General features: G+C 41.4%; 1 protein-coding gene across 1 annotated transcript in view; it reads right to left on the bottom strand.

Annotated features, from left to right (window-relative positions):
- Window positions 1–22,990, bottom strand: part of CDH4 (cadherin 4) — a gene marked incomplete at its 5' end in the record, with an annotated part of 1,039,205 nt that overhangs the window by 52,371 nt on the left and 963,844 nt on the right. Inside the window, one exon of the mRNA XM_081323640.1 lies at window positions 2,840–3,025. Coding sequence (XP_081179766.1) covers window positions 2,840–3,025 — 186 coding nt within the window. The remainder of the gene's footprint in view (window positions 1–2,839; window positions 3,026–22,990) is intronic.

A 22,990-nucleotide genomic window follows, 5' to 3' on the forward strand; every position in this document is an offset into this window, starting at 1 on the left:
TAATTCTTCTTCTTCTGTTCATTCTCTTCTTAAACCCCTCCAGAAGTTCCTGACAGTTAGAACAATTAATCAGTGGAATGACTTGCATTCAAAAGTTGTGGGTACTCCATCACTGGAGGTTTTTAAGAAGAGATTGGAATGTCATGTGTCTGGAATGATATAGGGTTTCCTGCTTGAGCAGGGGGTTGGACTAGAAGACCTCCAAGGTCCCTTCCAACTCTGTTATTTAGTTATTCTGTTCTGTTGTTCTGTTAGAACTGTAGCATGGAATAGCATTGGACATATTTACAGAGAAATGTACATGGGATGAGATACATAACTAAAGGGTTCTATCATGTATTGAAGGCTTTCTCAATCTGGTGCCTCCCAGATAAGCAGGATTTTAATTCCTGTAATTTTCAGGGAGCGTGATTCAGCTGGAAATGATGGAAGTTAAAATCTAACACAGTGGAGGGGCACCAGTTTAGGGAGTGTTGTGTTGTGGAATAAGGTTTAGAAAAAAATCCTCGGTGTCCATGGCAACTACAGGTAATCCTTGACTGAAGACCACAACGGAGCCCAACATTTTTGTTGCTAAGCAAGACAATTGTTAAGTGAGTTTTGCCCCATTCTTTCTTGCCACAGCTGTTCAGTGAACCACTGCAGTTGTTGTGCTAGTAACATGGTTGTTAATGAATCTGGGCTTCCCCATTGACTTTGCTTGTCAGAAGGTCACGAAAAGTGATCACCAGATTCCAAGACACTGCAACCATCATAGAGAGCTGTCAGTTGTCGAGCGTCTGAATTATGATCACATGACCATGGGGATGCTGCAATGGTCATAAGTGTGAAAAATGGTCAGGTCAATTTTTTCCAGTGCTGTTGTAACGTCAAATGGTCACTAAGTGAATAGTTGTAAGTCAAGGACTATCTGTAAGTAAGGCTATATGTTTGTGGTCATTCCAGAAGAATCTGGACCACTGTAAAGAATAAGGTACAGGAATAATCTAGTCTTTGGCTGATCCAACACAGTTCTTATAATAATAATAATAAGTTGGAAGGGACCTTGGAGGTCATCTAGTCCAACCCCCTGCTCAGGCAGGAAACCCTATACCATTTCAGACAAATGGCTGTCCAGTCTCTTCTTAAAAACTTCCAGTGTTGGAGCATTCACCACTTCTGGAGGCAGGTTGTTCCACTGGTTAATTGTTCTAACTGTCAGGAAGTTTCTCCTTAGTTCTAGGTTGCTTCTCTCCTTGATTAGTTTCCATCCATTGCTTCTTGTCCTGCTTTCAGGTGCTTTGGAGAATAGCTTGACTCCCTCTTCTTTGTGGCAGCCCCTGAGATATTGGAACATATCATGTCACCCCTCACCCTTGTGTTCGTTAAACTACACATACCCAATTCCAGCAACCGTTTCCTATATGTTTTAGCCTCCAGTTGTTGTGATTCAGGGTCAGCCTGTGGGTTCGGCAGTTGGGTCGGACGACTCAGAGAAGGAGGAGGAGGGGGGTGTTGAAGAGCTTGATGAGAGCCCCCAGCCAGGCCCCTCTCATCTGGTCACGACGCAGACCCAGCTGTGTGAGCCTGACAGCGTGGATGAAGATGACCCACAGCTGGCCCTGTTCAAGGACGCCCGACGCAGGAGGCAGTCAATCAGGAGTAAACAGAGGAAGGCAATGGGGCTCCTCGGAAGGAGGCAGAGAGAAGCCACGCCCTGAACTGTATTTAAGGGGGAATGCGTGGGAGGGCTGGTTTGCTGAAGGCAACCGCTTGAATAGTTCCTGTTTCATAGCTCCTGTTTCATGGTTGGTGTCTGTTTTATGTTAATAAATTTGGCAGGCTTTATTCCAGCCTCTTGCCGTTTGTAAAGGGGTTGTCCCTGCCTTTTCTGCAGGGCCGGTAGCAGGCTGGTACAGAACACCAGTCCCCCAATCATCTTTGTTGCTGTTCTTCTTTTATTATTACATACTAACTGCTGTCAGTGTGAAAATATGATCCGGGGACATTTCAATGTCCACATCAAAAGCTTTGCACTTCTCTACCATCAGTTGCAGTTAATTTTATTTCACCTAATGCCTTATCCAGAGGATAATTCCCACTTGACAAAAAAGTTCTGACAAGGCAATCTTGCTGATATGGATCAAAGCACTCATTTTATCCCAACAGAACTGCCACGTTTCCTTAAGATTCCCTTTTGCGATGTACAGATTTCTTCAGTAATGGCTCAGCTTATAGTACTATGGGAAGACCGGCAAAGTCTGAACAGAGTTGCATGACCCCTACACCACCACATTCAGACTCACGGCACCCAAGAGAGGAAGGTATTCAGGATTTTAGTACAATACAGTCTTGAACAGTTTCACGTGATGTTAAAATGGCATTGAACGGGCAAAGCTTCATAAGTCGGCTGGATGGAATTTTGAGCTGCATGTAGTATCGATTTGATTTTTTTTCCTGTTTCTAAAAATCAATTTTACTTTTAATAAGAAAGCTATAATGTTATGTCCCATTCCTATTCGATCTTGAACCCATATCTGTGCAGTTCCAGTGACACACATGTCCGTCCATCCACCTATTCCATCCCATTGCATCCCATCCCATTGCATCCCATCCCATTGCATCCCATCCCTCCATCCTTCCATCCTGGCTGAGGAATTCTGGCAGTTGAAGTCCACAAGTCATAAAAGGGCCAGGTTTGAAGACCCCTGATCTACTACATGGTGTTTGTTGTATACATTGAATGTGTCATCATGATGAATCAGATCCCTACAAAGTCTGGACCAGCTTTCCTCCAAATTCAAATCTCTGTAGAACCTGTCTGTGGAAAAAGTCCCCAGAGAACGAGAGACATACATACCCTCACAACAGTTACCAAGCCTTCATTGGTAACAGGATCAGTCCTAATGGTAAAATGACCGGAAGGATCTCCACTGATTATTCGGTAAACAGCATTCCAGTTGGGCGAATGGGGTTGATCTCGGTCCATCACAGTCAAATTAGCGACAACAACTTCTATCCGGTTTTCTGGAACTTCACCAGAATACTGAAAATAGAGAAGAAAGTTTCGTTAGAGGTGTCTTTGTGTTTGTGTGCGCGTGTGCGTGTTGCCCATCCCAATATATTTAGAGTTGTTGACACTTTTGAGAAGGCAGTGGTATCCTGGCATGGAGAAAAGCTTTATCCTCCATTTGTGCCTGCCTTTAACAGGTCCGCAGTTCTCACTTTCAAAAGCTGTCTCTTAAGCAAAAGACATTTGTTCCCAGTAAATAAAGTTTTATGTATCGTACAAGGAGCATTAATTCTACCAGCCCCATAGCTTACTGTTACTCCCTTATTAAGAAACTGAGCTCAGATATTTTCCCCACAATTTAACCTTCAGTGCTCTGGGCTTACCTTGTCCCCCCTCTACAGAAAACCTCAAGTTTCGCCAGATAAATACAGTTGCAATTCATCATTGACTCTTTTGTGATTCCAGCATAGAGTTATAGACCTGGAAAGGCCTCTAGCTATATGAATTATCTAGTTCAACCTTCTGAAGTGCACAAGGAAACAACCCATGCAAAGTAGCTGCCTAGCCTCTTCTTACAGACTTCCAGAGGCGGAGAATATGAACGAGTTGGGAAGAGTCCGTCTATTTCACGGGTCGGCAACCCGCGACTCCGGAGCCACATGTGGCTCATTGAGCCGTCTCCTGCGGCTCCCAGCCTCCCGGTGCGCGCGCACCTCTTCGAACGGGCAGTGGTGCGCGCGCACCTCTCCAAATGGAGAGTGGCACCACCCGTTCCGAGAGGTGCGCGCACACCTTTCCGAAGGGCGGAGGTGCGCGCGCACCTCTCCAAGCTGCCGCCGTCACGTCCGGAGACCTGCCGCGTTCGTCAAACATTGATGAACACGGCAGCTGTGCAAACGGGATGGCGGCGGTTTGGAGAGTGCGCGCGCACCTCTCCCAAGCCGCCGCCGTCCGGAGACCTGCCGACGGACAGCGGCGGCTTGGGAGAGGTGCGCGCGCACTCGCCAAACCGCCGCCATCCCGTCTGGAGACCTGCCGCGTTCGTCAAACATTGATGAACACGGCAGCTGTGCAAACGGGATGGCGGCGGTTTGGAGAGTGCACGCGCACCTCTCCAAGCTGCTGCCGTCCCGTCCGGAGACCGGCCGCGTTCGTCAAACATTGACGAACACGGCAGCTGTGCAAACGGGATGGCAGCGGTTTGGTGAGTGCGCGCGCACCTCTCCCAAGCCGCCGCCGTCCGGAGACCTGCCAACGGATGGCAGCGGCTTGGGAGTGGTGCGCACACACTCGCCAAACCGCCGCCATCCCGTTTGCACAGCTGCCGCGTTCATCCATGTTTGACAAACGCAGCAAGTCTCCGGACGGGACGGCGTGCACCTCTCCAAAGGGGAGACCTGTCGCCACGCAGGTGCCTCCCATTTTGCGCATGCACAAAATGTTTTTTGCGCATGCGCGTGAGTGGACGCACGCGCGCACACTTTTTGCGGCTCCCACTTTTTTGTTTGTGTGATGGAACCGGTTCTGAGTGGCTCTTTTCCTTTTTCTGGTTGCCAACCCCTGGTCTATTTGTATCAGAAAATGGTAGCCTTGATGATAGCAACAGCACTTAAGACTTATATTTACCACTTGTGGTCCTCAAAGACCATCCTGGGTCATAGCAACATTTTGTCTGGAATTAGATTAACTAAAGGGTTGGAAGGAGCTTTCTTCTGAGTTGGAGTCCAAATGGAGCACAAGATATTCAATAAGCAACTGACGTTCCTGTTGACGGTTTCAATAAAGTGATAGAAAAATATGCTTGCATTGCCCTTGAAAGCAAGTGAATAGCCCGAGGCCGGCCTACAAGGTTGCATCCTCCAATGTGCTGCTCCTGCCTAGAGCACTTGCCATCTAAGCCCACTGCAAGACCTCAAACGTGAGATAAATTCTGATTCCCCAAGTGATAGAGTGTGAGGGTTTGGTTGACTGCTTATTGCAATTCTTTTAAAAGGGCATCTTTCTTCAGGCTTGAGCATTACCCTGTTAAAAGTTGGGCTTTTAATGAATAGCAGAGAATTACTGTGCTCACACGAAGTCCAAATCACTTCTAAATTATTGTCAGAGTGTCGTGAGTAAAGGGAAATATTGCACACCTATCCATTTCCTGTTCATCTCCTGCCCTCCTCGTCTTCTAGCCATCAGACCCACTTCCTTGCCATCCTCCTCCCTCAAGGCAAAGGAATGCATAATATTCAATGTACTTGTTGATGACTTTTGGAGGTTCTCGGGATGGAGGTGGTACAACCATTTTAGCCCTCCTGCACCTCTCAGCCATGGTATCCTTCTGGATCAGAAGGCAGGATAAGAAACAATGGTTGGAAACTGATCAGAGAGAGAAGCAACCTGGAATTAAGGAGAAACTTCCTAACAGTCAGGACAATCAACCAGTGGAAGAGCTTTGCCTTCAGAAATTGTGGGCGCTCCATCACTGGAGGTTTTTAAGAAGGGACTAGATAGTTACTTGTCTGAAATGGTATAGGTTCTCCTGCTTGAGCAGGGGGATGGACTAGAAGACCTCCAAGGTCCCTTCCAGCTCTATTCTGTTCTGTTCTGTTCTGTTCTGTTCCGTTGCATTCCGTTGCATTCCGTTGCATTCCATTCCATTCCATTCCATTCCATTCCATTCCATTCCATTCCATTCTATTCCATTCTATTCCATTCTATTCTATTCTATTCTATTCTATTCTATTCTATTCTATTCTATTCTATTCTATTCTATTCTATTCTATTCTATTCTATTCTATTCTATTCTATTCTATTCTATTCTATTCTGTTCCATTCCATTCCATTCCATTCCATTCCATTCCATTCCATTCCATTCATCAGCTTAAAGGATTTGGAATGGGAGGCACAGGGTTATAGTGGTTCTCCTTCCTTAGTGGCTGATTCCAGTTGGAGTTGATAGGAACAAAAAAGTCACACCCTAGGTCCCTGCAATGCAGGATGTCCCAAGGGTCAAGGCTTTGGCCATTCCTTTTTAATATCAGTATGAAACTGCTAGGAGAGGTCATCCATCAGCATGAGCACCAGTATAATTAGTATATTGGTGATATCCAGTTATATATCTCCACCCCTAGCTGAACAACTGATCCTGTGGCACTGCTGATTCAGTGCCTGGCAGCTGTAAGGGCCTGGACAGGGAGGAACCAGCTTCGATTCAATTGTGGCATGACAGAGCGGCTGTGAGTTTTTGGGTGGATGGGATGGCACTTCCCCAGATTGAACTGGTGCACAATTTGGCCAGAAGGGGGGGGGAATTTGCACAGATTTATCTTGTCCATCAATTGAGCTCTTTCCTCGACCAAGAAGCCTTGCTCACTCATGCCTTGGCCATCTCCCACTTGCATTGCTGAAATGCACCCTACATAGGGCTGTCCTTGAAGACAACCTGGAAACTTCACTGGTGCAGAAAGTGGCAGTGTGTACAGTGAAGGATGCCCCTCAGTTTGTCTATGTGACATCGCTGTTGTGCAAACTGCACGGGCTTCCAGTTTCTTTCAAAGTGCAGTAATCACCTTTAAAGCCTTATAAAGTCCAGGGTCAGATTATCTATGAGACCACCATTCCCTAAGGACATCTACCCATCCTATCAGGTCAGATAAAGTAGGCATGCAGTTCAGCAGGCCTTTGTCCTCCTAGTGTTCTGTAAAGCACGGAAAACCTGGCTTTCCCCACAAGCATTGGGATTTGGTTTATTTATTTAGTTCAGGGCTTTTCAACTTTTTCACCCATTGTACCACTTTTAGGATATGGCAACATCCGAGTACCACCAGTCACCTAGCAAGGTGTCAAAAACTTGATGACCCCCCCAAAAAAGGGAAAAAAGTGATGAAGTACAGGTAGTCCTCAACTTACAACGGTTCGCTTAGTGTGAAGTTACAATGGCACTGAAAAAAGTGCCCCCCAAGCCGCAGCCAAGCAAGACACCTGCCTGCCCCACCCAGCAGTGCTCTTCCTCCTGTCCGAGGTTTTCATTGTTGTGAGCATTTCTGTTGAGGATTGGCCGCAGGGGTGGGGTAGGGGGATGTTTGGTTTTTATTTTCCCCCCCGGTGGGTGGTTGCAGCAGATTTTGGTCACTTCACATGACCCTGGGACACTGTGACCACCATAAATATGAATCAGTTGCCAAGCATCTGAATGTAAATCACAAGACCCTGGAGATGTTGCAACATTCCAGCTGATCGGTGCTTCTTCTGGGCTCAGCAGAAGTGCCAGGATCAGCGCCGAGCTCCAGCTGGAGACTGGCGCTGATCCTGGTGCTTCCGCTGAGCCCTGACAGCCTCGAAGAAGTGCTGATCCTGGCGCTTCCGCTGAGTCCTGACAGCCCTGCAGCTCCAGCCGTCTCTCGCTCAGGCTTGTGCGGTGCTGCCACCAGTTCAGCTCATTCCCCTCCCCCGCTACCACTTTTCTAGGATGGTCGCGTACCACCTGCCAGGTGCCAATGTACCGCAGGTGGTACCCGTACCATCGGTTGAAAACCCCTGATTTAGTGCATGGTGATGTTACATTAGCCAGGAGACGACAATGCTCATGCAGAGTAGTAATTTGGCTGCCAAGACTGCTAGCCCTGTTTGGTTCATGTTCACGCCTTTCTGAGGTGCACCAAAGGGGCGAGTTAGAGCTGCACCAGAAAGAAAGATGAGTGGCTTTCCTGCAACATCATCCAGGGCCCTCTCCCTCCATCGAAGTCGCCTCACAAAGGGCATTGCAACTGGGAAGGTCCAGCGCCAGCAGGTTGCTAACCGTCTGAATGAAGTGCTGCTCGTCTCCCCACCGAGATGGTACCTATTTATCTACTCACATAGAACATGCTTTCAAACTGTTAGGTGGACAGAAGCTGAGGCGAGTGATGGGAGCTCACTCCACCACATGGTGCTAGGACCCAAACCGCTGGAGCAAAAATGATCTCCAGCATCATTAAGCCACTGAGCCACCAAATCTCTTAAGCACTGGGATAAGATGAGGTGACTGGATATCACCAGGTTTTTGTTTTAAATGCATTTTTAAATAGTTTTAATATGGTTTTTATGTTTTAATTTTTGAGGGGGAGCCTTTCAGATTTGGTTATAAAATGGTTGGCTATATAAATATTTTAAATAAAGAAATGAAGAATTTTTCCCTCTGCATTTCTTTATTGTCTCATCTCTTGAATTTCACCTTCTAAAAATTTGCGATGCAGGAATCTGCCAATTTATACTTTGAAAGTGCAACACATGTCAATATGAATAATAAATAATAAGAATATACAGATCATTATTTTTTTTTAAAAAAAACAAACTTTAAAGTTAGGCCTTCTCTCTGCTACAGTTTGATTTCAGCACCTCAAGTCAAAGGCAAGGCTGCATTAAAGTTTCATAGGAAAACTGCATTTTTAAGTGCATTTATAAACTTGAAATGTTAAAAGCACTTTCATCAAATGACTTGATTTCAGGAAGTGGTGAACAGCACTAAATTCTCAGAGTGTGCCTTCCAGAACACAAGAAACTTTCACCTGGAACTCAGCACACAAGTAGGTTCCAGAACTGATACGATCATCTTGTTAAGAAGAAAAATGGAGATTTTAACCAAAAATGGGATCTCCTCCATGTTTTAGTAATGGAGCTTTTCTGTCAATGACTTTTAACAACTCTCCATTTCTTATTTTTGTTGTTGCAACTTAGCTCAGCATCCTAATATGGGAGAGAAATGTTAAACTTCTGACGTGATCAACAGTACAGGCATCCATTTTAAACTTTCAGGACATTTTCACTAAGGGTATCTTTGCTTTTGGTCCCAATAATGCATAGCATGAAACAAAAGTTATCCCCAAACTTTCTGGAGGTGGTTCAATTTCAGAACAGCTTGTTGTAGTAGTTAAGATGTTGGCTAGAACACAGAAGCCTGTGAGTTCTAGTCCTGCCTTAGGCATGACAGCTGACTGGATGACTTTGAGCCAATTGCCAGGAGATTGAGAGTTCTAGTCTCACCTTAGCTAGTTGGGTGACTTTGGACCAATCACCAAGAGATTGTGGGTTTTAATCCCACCTTAGGCATGAAAGTTGGCTGAGTGATTTTGAGCCAATCACCAGGAGAATGAATTCTAATCCAACCTTAGACTTGAAAGCTGATTGGGTGATTTTGGGCCAATCACTGACTGTGGGCTTTAGGCCCACCTTAGGCATGAAAATTGGTTGGGTGACATTAGACCAGTCGCTCTCTCTCAGCCCAACTCCCCTCATAGGCTTGTTGTTGTGGGGTAAATAAGGAAGATGTATTATATATATTTGTTGCTTTGAGTTACTTGTAATGTCATAAAGGTGGGATAAAAATAAAACCAAATAAATCAAATAGAACAGAATAGAATAGAATAGAATAGAATAGAATAGAATAGAATAGAATAGAATAGAATAGAATAGAATAGAATAGAATAGAATAGAATAGAATAGAATAGAATAGAATAGAATAGAATAGAATAGAATAGAATAGAATAGAATAGAGGCTTCCGGTTTGCCAAGTCAGCCGACATAGACGTCTGGAGGATGGCTCTCATCTTCCACGTCCAGTTTCGCATCACTGGGGGGGTCCTAAAAGGGCCAAAGAGCTGCCTTGGAGGGGCGACCAGATAGAAGGAGCTTTTGCAGAAATGCGGGGGAGCCGCAACCCCCCCCATTGGTGCCTGCATTCCCTTCGTACTGGCTGACGAAAGACTGGCCCTAGTAATATGGCCAGTTACTAGGCTGCAGACAGCCGAAGTCAAACTTACCATCAGGCAACATTAAAGCAGTGTGGAAGAGATGGGAGTAAGATTCCTCTCTTATACCTTAATCTTCTTCTTTTCACCTAAATGAGCTGCTAAGTACCTTCCCCCCAATGGAGAGGGAGGGGGGAAGTCAACCCTCTCTTCAAATAAGTGGTGAGCAAGCCCAGGGGTGTTTTTTTAAAAAAAATGTTGAAAAAAGAAACAGACTAAAAGAAAAGAATTTTCAAAGTACTTGGGGGACACCCATTGGCTAAACCTAAAATTGCAATCTGACTTTCTCTTTAAAAAAAACAAGAAAATATTTAAGAAAAACAAGATAAGATTAACCTTGAACACCAGATGTGAAATTACATCATGGAAGAGTTTCAAAAACAAATCTATGCTATGTGGGAAATATCTTACCAAACTTATCAGTTCCTTTCTTCAGCTGACAATGAAATAAGAGCTTTTGGAAAAGAACTAGAAAGCATCTCGAAGAAACAAACTCAAACTGTGACTACAACTAATATTTTATTGGGACAGAACTTAACAGAAGAAATTGAACAATCAAATACATTGGCAGAAGAATTAAATATTCAACAAATGCAGACTTTTGAAGATTATAATGGAAAACAGGTGGAAAAAAGTCTTTTCAGACCAGGACAATTATATCAAGAGGTGAAAATAATGAGAAGATTTGGTGCTGTTAACAGACTCCTCAATCCTTCAAAAGTGGAGACTGGAGGGCCACTTCAATATGATATAACAAAACAAGAATGCTTTGATGACCCTTAGGCAAAGAAGCGAAAAATGACATGGCAAAGGAAGAAAGCAAGAATAAGATTGAAGAAATATGGACATTCTTAAGAGGCCTGAAATAGATAATACCAAAATAGACAGGATTGTACTTGGATTACAAGAGATTGTTTTGATGAGTAGATAAAAATACTGACTAATTAAAAAAAATAAAAATAAAACACAGATGTATGAATACTAACATTGAAATATTGAGTTCCTTAAATGATATGGATTAAGATGTATATATGTTAAAAATGATAGAGTGTAACTAATATACTTGGATGTAGTGACATGAGAGGATGTATTAAATGTTGAAATGGAAGAAAGTTTGGTTAATTTTTATTATGTGGAAACTATAAATGAGAAACAAGAATATTATATTGTCCTCCTCCTCTTTCTCCTCCTTGCAATTGTTATTCTAATGACTACTATTCTAATATTGTACTACTAATATTGATATGGAAATGAGATAAATAAGAAGTGTATTACATTACTAGGTATTGGAGAAAATTGTGTGAAGGGAAAGGAGGTTATTTAGCAATATGAAAATGAGAAATTTTAAAAGTTTTATTTTAATATCAATGTAAAATTAAAGCTAGAAAAATATATAAGGTGTTTTATGTTTGAAAGATAGAATGTTAAAATATAAAATATACTAAAGTATTGATAAATATAAGAAAACTATTAAATGACTGATGGATAGCAATGAGGAGTATGTTAACTTAGATAAGAGATAGCCTGTATTAAAGGAAAAAAGAGAGAGGAAGTATTGGTTACAACAATTTGGAGATTTGTAATAATATGTATTTGTCTGAAATGGAACTATTGTAACCCAGACACCATGTTGCTTTTTAAAGATACTATTGTAATATTGGAATAATAATAATAATAATAATAATAATAATAATAATAATAATAATAATAATAATAATAATAATAATAATAATAATAATAATAATAGTAATAAGAATAAGAATAAGAAAAGAATAGAATAGAATAGAATAGAATAGAATAGAATAGAATAGAATAGAATAGAATAGAATAGAATAGAATAGAATAGAATAGAATAGAATAGAATAGAGCTGGAAGGGACCTTGGAGGTCTTCTAGTCCAACCTCCTGCTCAAGCAGGAGAACCTATACCATCTCAGACAAGAGACTGTCTAGCCTTTTCTTTAAAATCCCCAGTGATGGAGCACCCACGATTTCTGGAGGCAAGCTGTTCCACTGGTTAATTGTCCTCACTGTCAGGAAGTTTCTCCTTAATTCTAGGTTGCTTCTTTCCTTAATTCCAGGCTGTTTCCAACCACTGTTTCTTGTCCTGCCCTCTGGTGCTCTGGTGAATAACGTGACCCCGTCTTCCTTGTGGCAGCCCCTCAAATACTGGAATACTGCTATCATGTCTCCCCTATTTCTTCTTTTCTTTAGACTAGCCAGACCCAAGTCCCGCAGCCATAGTCTCCAGGCCTTTGATCATCTTAGTTGCTCTTCTCTGAATTTTTTCCAAACTCTCAACATCTTTTTTGTGATATGGTGACCAAAATTGGCTGCAGTATTCCAGGTGTGGTCTTACTAGGGCTTTATAAAGCAGTACTAATACCTTGTGTGATCTTGATTATATCTCTCTGTTTATACAACCCAGGGTTGTATTAGCTTTTTTTGGCTGCTACTGCACACTGCTGGCTCGCAGTCAAGTGATTGTCCACTAGGACTCCAAGGTCCCTCTCACAGTTACTGTTTTTAAGACAGGTCTTGACCAATCTGTAATTGTACTTTTGATTTTTCCAGCCTAAATGTAAAACTTTTCTTTTCTCCACATTGCAACTCATTTTGTTGGATAGGGCCCATTGTTTGAGTTTGTCAAGATCTTTTTGGATCCTGAGTTTGTCTTCTAGGATGTTGGCTACTCCTGCCAGTTTGATGTCATCTGCAAATTTGATGAGTTCCCCTTCAATTCCCTCATCTAAGTCATTTATGAAGATATTGAAGAGTACTGGGCCTAGGATGGAATCTTGTGGTACCCTGCTGTTACTTCTCTCCATGTGGATGTAGTGCCATTGAAGATTACTCGTTGAGTACGTTTGCCAGCTAGCTACAGATCCATCTGGTGGTGATGTTGACTATTCCACCTTTTTCTAGGTTACCAAGGAATAGGTTGTGGTCTACTTTATCAAATGCCTTACTGAAGTCTAAGTATAGTACGTCCACAGTATTTCACTGGTCTATTAGTTTAGTCACTTTGTTGAAGAATAAAATAAGATTGGCTCGGCATGATTTGTTTTTAACAAACCTGTGCTGGCTACTAGTTATAACTTTGCTTGCTTCTAGTTGTTCCCAGATCTGTTTTTTTGATTATCTTTTCTAGGATCTTCCCAGGTATTGATGTTAAACTGATTGGTCTGTAGTTTCCTGGGTCCGTTTTTTCCCCCTTTCTTGAAGATGGGAACCACATCAGCCCTTTTCCAATCCTCAGGTACTTCCCCTGTGTTCCAAGATTTTTGAAAGATGTGATGCAATGGTTCTGAGATAACATCTGCCAGCTCCTTCAGAACTCTGGGATGTAATCTGTCAGGCCCCAGCGATTTATAGTCATCAAGGTCGGATAGATGTTCTCTTACCATTTTCTTGCTTATTTTAATTTTTGTTTCTAATTTGTCTTTTGCAGTGATTTTTTTTTGTATGTTGGGCTATGGTTTCTTTTTGTGTGAAGACTGATTTAAAGTATGAGTTAAGCAGCTCTGCTTTGTCCCTGTTGCCTGTTATTTCCTTGCCATTTTCTCCCTTTAGTGGACCTACAGTTTCCTTGACTTTTTTGTTGTTAGTATGTTGGAAGAAACTTTTTTTTATTATCCATGATTTCTGTTGCAAGTCTTTGTTCTTTCTGAGTCTTTGGTTTCCTGACTTCATCTTTGCGTGTTCTGGCTGTCTGCTGATAATCAGCCTTAACAACAACAACAACAACATAAATAAAGTTGGAAGGGAACTTGGAGGTCATCTAGACCATTTCAGACAAATGGCTGTCCAGTCTCCTCTTCCAGTGTTGGAGAATTCACTGCTTCTGGAGGCAGGTTGTTCCACTGGTCAATGGTTCTAACTGTCAGGAAATTTCTCCTTAGTTCCAGGTTGCTTCTCTCTTTGGTTAGTTTCCATCCGTTGCTTCTTGTCTTGCCTTCGGATGCTTTGGAGAACAGCTTGACTCCCGCTTCTTTGTGGCAGCCCCTGAGATATTGGAAGACTGCTACCATGTCACTCCTCGTCCTTCTCTTCATTAAACTAGACATACCCAATTCCAGCAACTGTTCTTTATATGTTTTAGCCTCCAGTCCCCTAATCATCTTTGTTGCTCTTCTCTGTACCCTTTCTAGAGTCTCGACATCTTTTTTACATCGTGGTGACCAAAACTGGATGCAGTATTCCAGGTGTGGCCTTACCAAGGCATTATAAAGTGGTATTAGTACTTCACTTGATCTTGATTCTATCCCTCTGTTAATGCAGCCTAGCACTGTGTTGGCTTTTTTGGCAGCTGCAGCACACGGCTGGCTCACATTCAAGTGATTATCCACTAGGACTCCGAGATCCCTCTCACAGTTACTATTATTGAGCAAGGTACCACCTACACTATACCGGTGTATTTGGTTTTTCTTGCCTAAATGTAGAACCTTACTTTTTTCACCTATCACTTTATGATAGGCTCTTTTGAAAACTGACCACTACTTTAATGATGAGTAATTTTGGTCATTAGTGGTCTTAACAGTTTTCAGGCAGGTGACCACTGCAGTATAGGTTGCAAAAAACCTGGATGAGCATTTGTTCAGTCATTCAATCCTTTCTGCCTCTCTGGGTCCTGGCAGACCACACTTTGATGGTATTGCATATCAGTCATTCCTCTGAAGGTTTATAAGCTCCTGCTTGTATAGCGATAGCATCAAATCATCTTGTCTACTGTTAGCCACTTCTGAGATTGCCTTTAATTTTTCCAAGCATCAGGGTCATCTTCAATCACTCTTTGCATTATCTATCCCCAACATTTATGTTAGAGTTTCATTATTTCATTCATTCATTTAAGTGAGTGTCTGGTTTTACTTTGTGTAGTATTGAATTATTTGTATTTTTTAAAAAATCAATCCAAGGTATTCTCAACAATTGTGTTCATCACCACAATTCAAAGAAATCAACTTCTTTTTTTCATTCAGCCTTTCTGATAATCTGGGTTTCAAAGCTGAAGAATACCACTGGGATGACTGATTACCTTAACATGTGTGCCTTCATTGTCACTGTGATATTTCTGCATTTTAATGTTTTTATCAAAACACCTCTTCTGGTATGCAGTAGACATCTCTTTATTTCACAGTAGAGTACTATCCCTGTACATTTTTGAACCTAGGAAGATAAAGTCCACCAGATGGCAGAAAAACATAGTGGTTTGGACATTTGCCATCCAGATCTGGTATTATTGCTATGATAAATAACATGTCCATACAGAACATAGAATATAGAACATAGAATAAGGGACCTTGGAGGTCTTCTAGTCCAACCCTCTGCTTGAACAAATGGCTGTCCAGTCTCTTCTTGAAAGCTTCCAGTGATGGAGCACCCATAACTTCTGAAGGCAAGCTATTCCATTGGTTGATTGCTCTTACCGTTAGGAAATTTCTCCTTAATTTTAGGTTGCTTTTCTCATTGGTTAGTTTCCATCCATGGTTTCTTGTCTTGCCTTTTGGTGCTTTGGAATACAAAATACACAATATACAATATAGACAAGGCTGCATATCTTTTTATGGAGGCAGTAGTAATGGTAAGTATCATGGAGTTTCCCTTTATTATTGAAGGGACATAGATACTTAAAATTAAAGTGCAATGCAAAGTCAATTCAAGCATTCCTTTTTATTGTTGAGATCTATAAACTGCAAAGATCACTTCCGTGCTTTGCTCCCTAGCTTAGCAAGCTTTGGATAAAGCCACCATATCCTTATATGGTTGCAAAGCGCTGGAGAGATAGAACAAGGAACAGACAGCCCTGCTGCTGGCAAATGGGCTCATTAGTTAAGGCTAATTGCCTCATTAGAAAAGGGCGTATACGTAAATGCAGAGATAATTTGTGCCATATCCCAATTGGACAATTGAACAATTTAAAGGGTTGCTTTTAAATTAAAGTGAATGCTGCAAATAGCCGGTTTTCATTTGCACAATTTTGAGCTTGCAGCCATTTTCCACACCCAATCTGAAGATAGCAACTAGCATATTTACAGTCCGTCTCCCAACATGTCTCTAGAACATTGAAAAAAGTTAGCATTTTTAATTGTATAAATATGGGAAGGAGAGACTCATTTTGAATACTGATGCTATTTAGCAGAGTGTCTTGAGATTTCATAATGTAAGGCCTTAAGTTTTGTTCAAGTTATAATCAAGAAAGGTTTGATATTTTCAAATGTATACAATATGACTTCTTGTGTCTTCTGTTGTGTTTCTATTTTAACAACTGTTATTTTAGAAGTAATGTATGTATCCCATTCAATCTTTCTAATTTAATTTTAAGAAACATTGCAAATGGGCAAAATTATTTCCAATTGTATAAAATTAGGAAATTAAATACATTCAACAATGTTTGCAGGGAGTCACAGTAATAAGTTAAAAGGGAAAAAAAATCATACTTTCTGCAGAAGAAACTCACTCAGTGATAAAATGAAATGGCCAAGAGGTATGTTGAAAAGGCAATCTTTAAAGACTTAATAACTCTAAAAAGATGTTATCTACTGAAATTCTGAAGAACTGATATAAAATGAAGTAAATATTCCTGGCCAAGACAGGTTCATAGTATAAATCAGTAGTAGTTCAGTAGATAAACTAGACATTCAGCAGCAATGAGGATTTGCTGGAAACAGGTGATTATTCTATCATAACTATTTTACACAATTAATGCAGCAAATCCTTTTGCATTATCATTCTCTTGCATTTTAGATGACTATTGGCCTCATAGTTTAAAGATTGATATTATGTTATAGCTAGGCCATCCTGTGTTTTGTTGGCGTGCAACGGATATATTGGATGCCAAATTGTGATTTTAATATAGATTTTATGTGTTGTTTATTATTTTATGCTAGAATTGTTAACTGGATATTGAGTGGTTTTAACTTGCTCTGGTCTTTGACTGTAATAAACACTGACTTGACTTGATTGTAAAACTAGATGTTCAGATGATAACATCTAATGCAGGGGTCCCCAACCCCCGGTCTGTAGACTGGTACTGGGCCATGGCATGCCCACAACTGGTCCGCACAAACAAGCAAAGTCCCATCCGTGCGATGCAGGCAGCACACAAAACCACACACTCTCTGGTCCGCAGAAAAACCTTTTTCCACAGAAACGGTGCTCAAAAGGTTGGGGACCTCTGGCCTAATGAAAACTGAAGATCAACTCAGGCATATAAATGCGCAAGAAATCCCATTGTTTATTTTTAAACATTATTAACCTATAAATTCCATCAACTGCAGCCCGGGTAACCAACAATCATGTCCAACAACATCTGGAAAGACACAAATCCCTGCCATGCCTTGTTCTGGCGAATGATCTCAAGAAGTCAACTAAGAGTTGGGTATTCTTGCAAAATAAAGACACTTAGACAGATCTGGTTTTATTGACAGGGTTACACCCAAAAAGAGTGCTATTATTCCAATGCTTATCTATCCTCCAAGAAGTGTTAGGTAGACTGGCAGGGTCAAGGGACAGCTCCAACTTAGCTCCACTGGTGTTTGCCGCTGCCTCTAAAGAATATTTGGCTCTTTCTGACATCTCTGTGGTAGTGAAAGCACACAAGAATCATTTTGCAAGGTTTTGCTCTGGGAAAGCAAAAAAAAGGGAATGTTGAAGATGACTTCTTAATTATGGATGATTTGGAATTCATGATCTTTTCAACTTCCTTAGGGCCCAGTTGGGCTCTTGACTCTGGAGACATGATATTCAATTTATGCACATAAAACTTAGAGTAAGCTAGGCAGATCCTGCAAGTGCCACAGATATTGTTCTTGGCAGTTCTTGTTATGCTGCTGCTGAAATTTATAGAACAGGTGGTTCCTTTGAATTGCTTGATGCCTTAACTTTGGAGTTTGCCAGCCAGGAGAAACTGTTTGCTTTATTCTGCCAACAAAACTGCTTTATGATAGCAAAGATGGACCCTAGACTGCTGTTACCAGGAGTCCAGCATGAATGTATACCAGCAGCTGAAAGTCTACTGTCTGTGGTTTGCTTCCTGACTAAAACTGAATGCAACAAAGGTTGGAGACCATTTAATTGAATTGTGGACATTTTTGTCAGCAACATCTGGCAACGTTACATCTCATTGCACACATCTCGAAGTTCAGCACGTTGGCACCGGCATCTCATTTCCTCTTTGGACATTTCATCCTCATTATTGCATAATACATATTACAGGGCTGTTGGCTAATGGATTTCTTCCTCCTGGCTCCACGTACGTTAATGGAAGTTGAAAACGGCGAGAGGTTTTATGGAAGAAGAATATCACAGCAGGATATGTGTAACACGGACAGATGTTACAAATGAAATGGCTCATAACAAATGAGCCCAAGCCAAATAACAGGTTGTGCTCTACGGTAGATGGGCCACGTAATGGCCATGGAAAACCTGTGGATGCAGTGAAGTTGAGCACGTGGTCCATTAAAACCACTTTGCTTGAAGATCAAATATTAATAATAGGTGTTGATGTGACTCACGAGATCATTTCTTTGAATAGAGATTTAGGCAGCCAAAAAGCTGTTATGTTTGATTCCAAAGAGACCCATCCCCAAGTAACTTGGAGTTATAGTTGTCAGCTACCCAGAGTCACATGATTGGGGAGGCATAGACAGGTTGCCAAATCGATCAACCAATCGATGGGTAATTTGTTTGAATTCAGGGATTTTCTAGACAAGTGTAAGTGCATAGATGTGAACATTAATTGCCTGGGAAAAAATGATTTGCTTATATTTTTTACAGATGTATCCCAGCTATTCCCAGAGGAATAGATAGACAGACAGACAGAGAGACAGACTTCTTTGTGTTAACCTGAATCTCTTGTGTTTACATCAACAGATCCATGTGGGGTTTTTTTTGGCAACAATATGGAAGGAATTTAGTTGTGAATGAAGGCAGGAATAATGTTGCAGGAACCAATCTGAGTCAGTCACCAGGACCAAAGGTTTATTCTTCCAAGCTTTTGAGCTCATGTGCACCCCATTCTCAAGGAACTTCTCAGGGAACACCTCTCTCTCCAGAATATGTCATAGTAAAAAGGGATAGTATGAAATGAAATGAACCTTTATTGTCAAAGTACAACTATGTGTACATTGAGATTAGCTGAGCCTCCCTTTGTGCTCCCACCCCCCCAACACACAGTGACAACAAACCCTCCATCTTACTACACCATGTGAACCAACTACACCACACACCGGCCTCCCAAGTCAATTCTGCATAAGATTCACAAAAGTTATTTCTCATTCAAAAGCCTAACAGCCCACGGATAAAAGCTGTTTTTCAGCCTGTTGGTGCGGTTGGCTATACTCCTATATCTCCTACCCGATGGTAGGAGAAATAATAAATAATAAAGAGGATCTACTATTCCCTTCTTCTATTACAGGGGGGAGCGATGGGTCAGGGATTAAAGATGCTGAGTTTATCAGCTGGAGAGCTGACAGTCCAGGTTTGAGACCCAAGCACTGCCCAATGGAGTGAGCACCTGTTCTTTGTCCCAGGTCCTGCCCACCTAGCAGTTCGAAAGCATACAAATGCAAGTAGATAAATAGGTACCACTTTGGTGGGAAAGTAACAGTGTTCTTTTGGTGTATAGCCATGCTGGCCACATAACCACAAAAAATGTCTTGGACAACACTGGCTCCCAGACTGGTTTACCCACTCTGGGATTTCCTAAAATTTCTCTATCCAACTTTTAGAGGAGGCCAATCTCCAAAGCTCCTCAAAGAGCAAGAAATAACGGGTGGAAGAACTAAAGAGAACCTAGAACTAAGGAGGCATTTTCCTTGAGACGGGGAATAGAGGCTGGATGATGAGAAGAAAGAAAATTCTATAATTTTATGATAGGTAACATATAATATTGAAAGTAACTTTTTGGATTTAGGTTTAAATAAAAATATAATGCTTAAAGGCACACACAAACAAACACGCATAGAAAATGGCATAATCAGAGGCAGTTTTATGATTCTGGAATTTACTATCATGAATTATGGTGACATTTGTCAATGAAAATGATTGGTGTGGAGAGGAAACATATTTCATCTTTGACTGATTTGATTCTGAAATGAGAGAATAGCTTTCCTTAACCCTGTCTTTCTTTCTGGCAACAGGAAATTGAAATTTGTTAATTCCCTTTTACTTTTTTTAAAAAATGTGGAGCTTTGGCACTTTTAGCTTCTGGGATCTGAAAAATTAATTATTATAAACTTCAATCAAAGGTGTTCAAGAAATAAAAATGACTTAACCAACTCCATTTAGCTTCCTGGGTAGACCTCAGTTTGGGGAAAACAATCTTTCTGAATTGCTATTGCAATTATCTTTTTCTTTCTTTTTTTTTCCCTACAGCAGATTCTGTTAAAGTAATTAGATATTTTTATCTATAAAAATAAGTTATAATCACCCTAGATAGGCAGTTTTGCTCTCACATTCAATAATCTTATTGCTACTAAAATCTGAAGTTTGTCTCTTGGGAAACATTAATGATCTACAGTAAGTTTAATTCTTCTTTTAACCACAAAGAAGATACAAGTGAACAAATATAAAAGTATTCTTCTCCCTAAATCTAAATGTTTCATCATATGTATTCCCCCCGCCCCCCCTGTTCTCTGTGTGGTTTTTAAAATAACATCTTTTGGTTTATTTAGAATCTAGGGTGAAAGACCTAAATTTATGTGTGAGAGATTGTGTGGAGCTGGCAAAGGATGGGAAATTATGCATAAACTATTGTGGGAAGTCAGTCCCCCAGAGAAGGAAATATTAAAAGGGCAGAAAAATATATTTCCTCAAAGGATCCTAAAGAGGCAGAAAAGCATGCCCAGTTTTTCTTAATATCCCCAGGTCTCCCTCCCCCAAGCAGAAACCAGATCTGTAGAAATGCAGATAATCGTGTCAGAAAGACTGGAGTCAGGAAACTGGGATTAGGAAGAAAGATCCCTAGAATCAACATCAAAAAATCTAAGAGTCATCAGCCACAGCTCCAGGAAAGCAGGAAATGACCCTTGGGACATAATAGGATGAACCCACCACCATCAGAATACCAGAAGGGCACACCCAAACTCAGGTCAGAATACGTGATACAGGAAATACAAAGCCTCAAACAGGAACAGGAAACAACTCCAAACAAAGGCCCCAGAGGGTATAAAAACCCACTCTCTACATGTGCTCTCTCTCTTTTCTTCCAGAGCCATCTTTCTGTCTGGCTCTCCTCTTCAATAAACCGCAACCTTCTTTCTAAAGCAGTCACCATGTTGTTTATTCCCAGCTTGGACTGAACCATGATGACTTTTGACGTTTCCCTCAACACTGTCACAAGGCCTGGAGAATAAAACATATGAAGAACGGCTGCAGGACTTGGGTTTGGCTAGTCTAAAGAAAAGAAGAAATAGGGGAGACATGATAGCAGTATTCCAGTATTTGAGGGGCTGCCACAAAGAAGAGGGTGTCAAATTATTCTCCAAAGCACCAGAGGGCAGGACAAGAAAAAATGGTTGGAAAATGACCAAAGAGAGAAGCAATCTGGAATTAAGGAGAAACTTCCTAACAGTGAGGACAATCAATCAGTGGAACATCTTGCCTTCAGAAATTGTGGGTGTTCCATCACTGGAGATTTTTAAGAAGAGACTGGACAGTCACTTGTCTGAGATGGTATAGGTTCTCCTGCTTGAGCAGGGGGTTGGACTAGAAGATCTCCAAGGTCCCTTCCAGATTCTATTCTATTCTATTCTATTCTATTCTATTCTATTCTGTTCTGTTCTGTTCTGTTCTGTTCTGTTCTGTTCTGTTCTGTTCTGTTCTATTCTGTTCTATTCTATTCTGTTCTGTTGTTCTGTTCTGTTCTGTTCTGTTCCGTTCCGTTCTGTTCCATCCCATCCCATCCCGTCCCGTCCTGTCCCGTCCCATCCCATCCTAGGACCAATCTAAATAAATTAGTCTTGCCTATTTCTAAAGCAGGGTATGCTGGCTTAAGTTCATCATGTTACAATCAGTGGTGGGATTCAAATATGTGAACAACTCGTTCTCTGAGTGGATGCCACTTCCGTAAGTCCATTCTGGGCCTGGACATCAAAAAGTTAGCTACTGGTTCTGCCGAACTGGTGCAAACTGGCTGAATCCCACCACTGGTTACAATGTCCGTTAAAGGAGGGCTGGCAGAAGGGACATGCAAATCTGAAATCATTCACCACTCTGCTGAGTCAAGCATGAGTCATCCTTTTCAGCTTGGGTCAGAGAAGATCACATCACCAGGAGGGTTGTTCTAATGAAGGGTTTCTCAATCTCGTCAACCTGAAGATGTGCGGACTTCAACTCCCAGAATTCCTTACCTAACATGCTGACTGGGGAATTCTGGGAGCCGAAGTCCACATGTGTTCAAGTTGACAAGGTTGGGAAATCCTGCTCCAATGAATAGCAGAGAAGGTTACAGTAAAGATTTCAAGACCTTTTTCTTCACCTGGCATGTGAATGACTTCATACTCCTGAACCAAAATTAAAAACAAATTCCTGTTACTGTGTGCAACATCCTGACAAAGAAGAGTTATTTTCTGTGAAGTATGGTATGTGTTTCAGTCAAGGCAATGTCCTTGGAATTAAGTCAAATCATGTAAGCTGCTCTGTCTTTGCAAACACCTATGTTTTGTGTGCATTAGCCAATGAGATTAATGCACACATAAAATGGAAATACTAAGTAGAGTTCAATAGAATGCAATCAGCTTCCATTCAGATATGTCAATTTAACTGGGATGTAAATGAGGCTGTTAATTACTAGGTCCACGAAAAAAGACAAATCTCTCCCCTTTCAGTCTTTTAAAATGTTATTAAAACACTCACCCATATGCCGATCACAAATCTTGGAAAGGGTTTGACAAGCCAAAGCTAAGTTTTAGTCTGTAACTTCTATTCCCCAAATGATAGTACAATTAGGGTATAGCTCTGGTTGCATTTGGATAGATGTGGGTGTGTTTGTAGGCGCACGTATAAAGTAAGGCCACTCCGTATTAGATGAACATGAAGGTAGTGGTGACTTACAGGCTGACAATTCCACTCAATTTTGACAGATGAGCTGGAAAGAAACAAAGTTAGATTGTCCATGGGCACAACAGTCCCACTGAACAGTGACTATCACGCATTCTGTGTAGGCTCAGATTGAGATGCGCAGCCAGGAGGTTAAACTCTATTGACTTCTTCCATGTGTTAATCCC

This window comes from Vipera berus, assembly GCF_964194415.1.
Source record: "Vipera berus genome assembly, chromosome: 3".
Taxonomy (NCBI): domain Eukaryota; kingdom Metazoa; phylum Chordata; class Lepidosauria; order Squamata; family Viperidae; genus Vipera; species Vipera berus.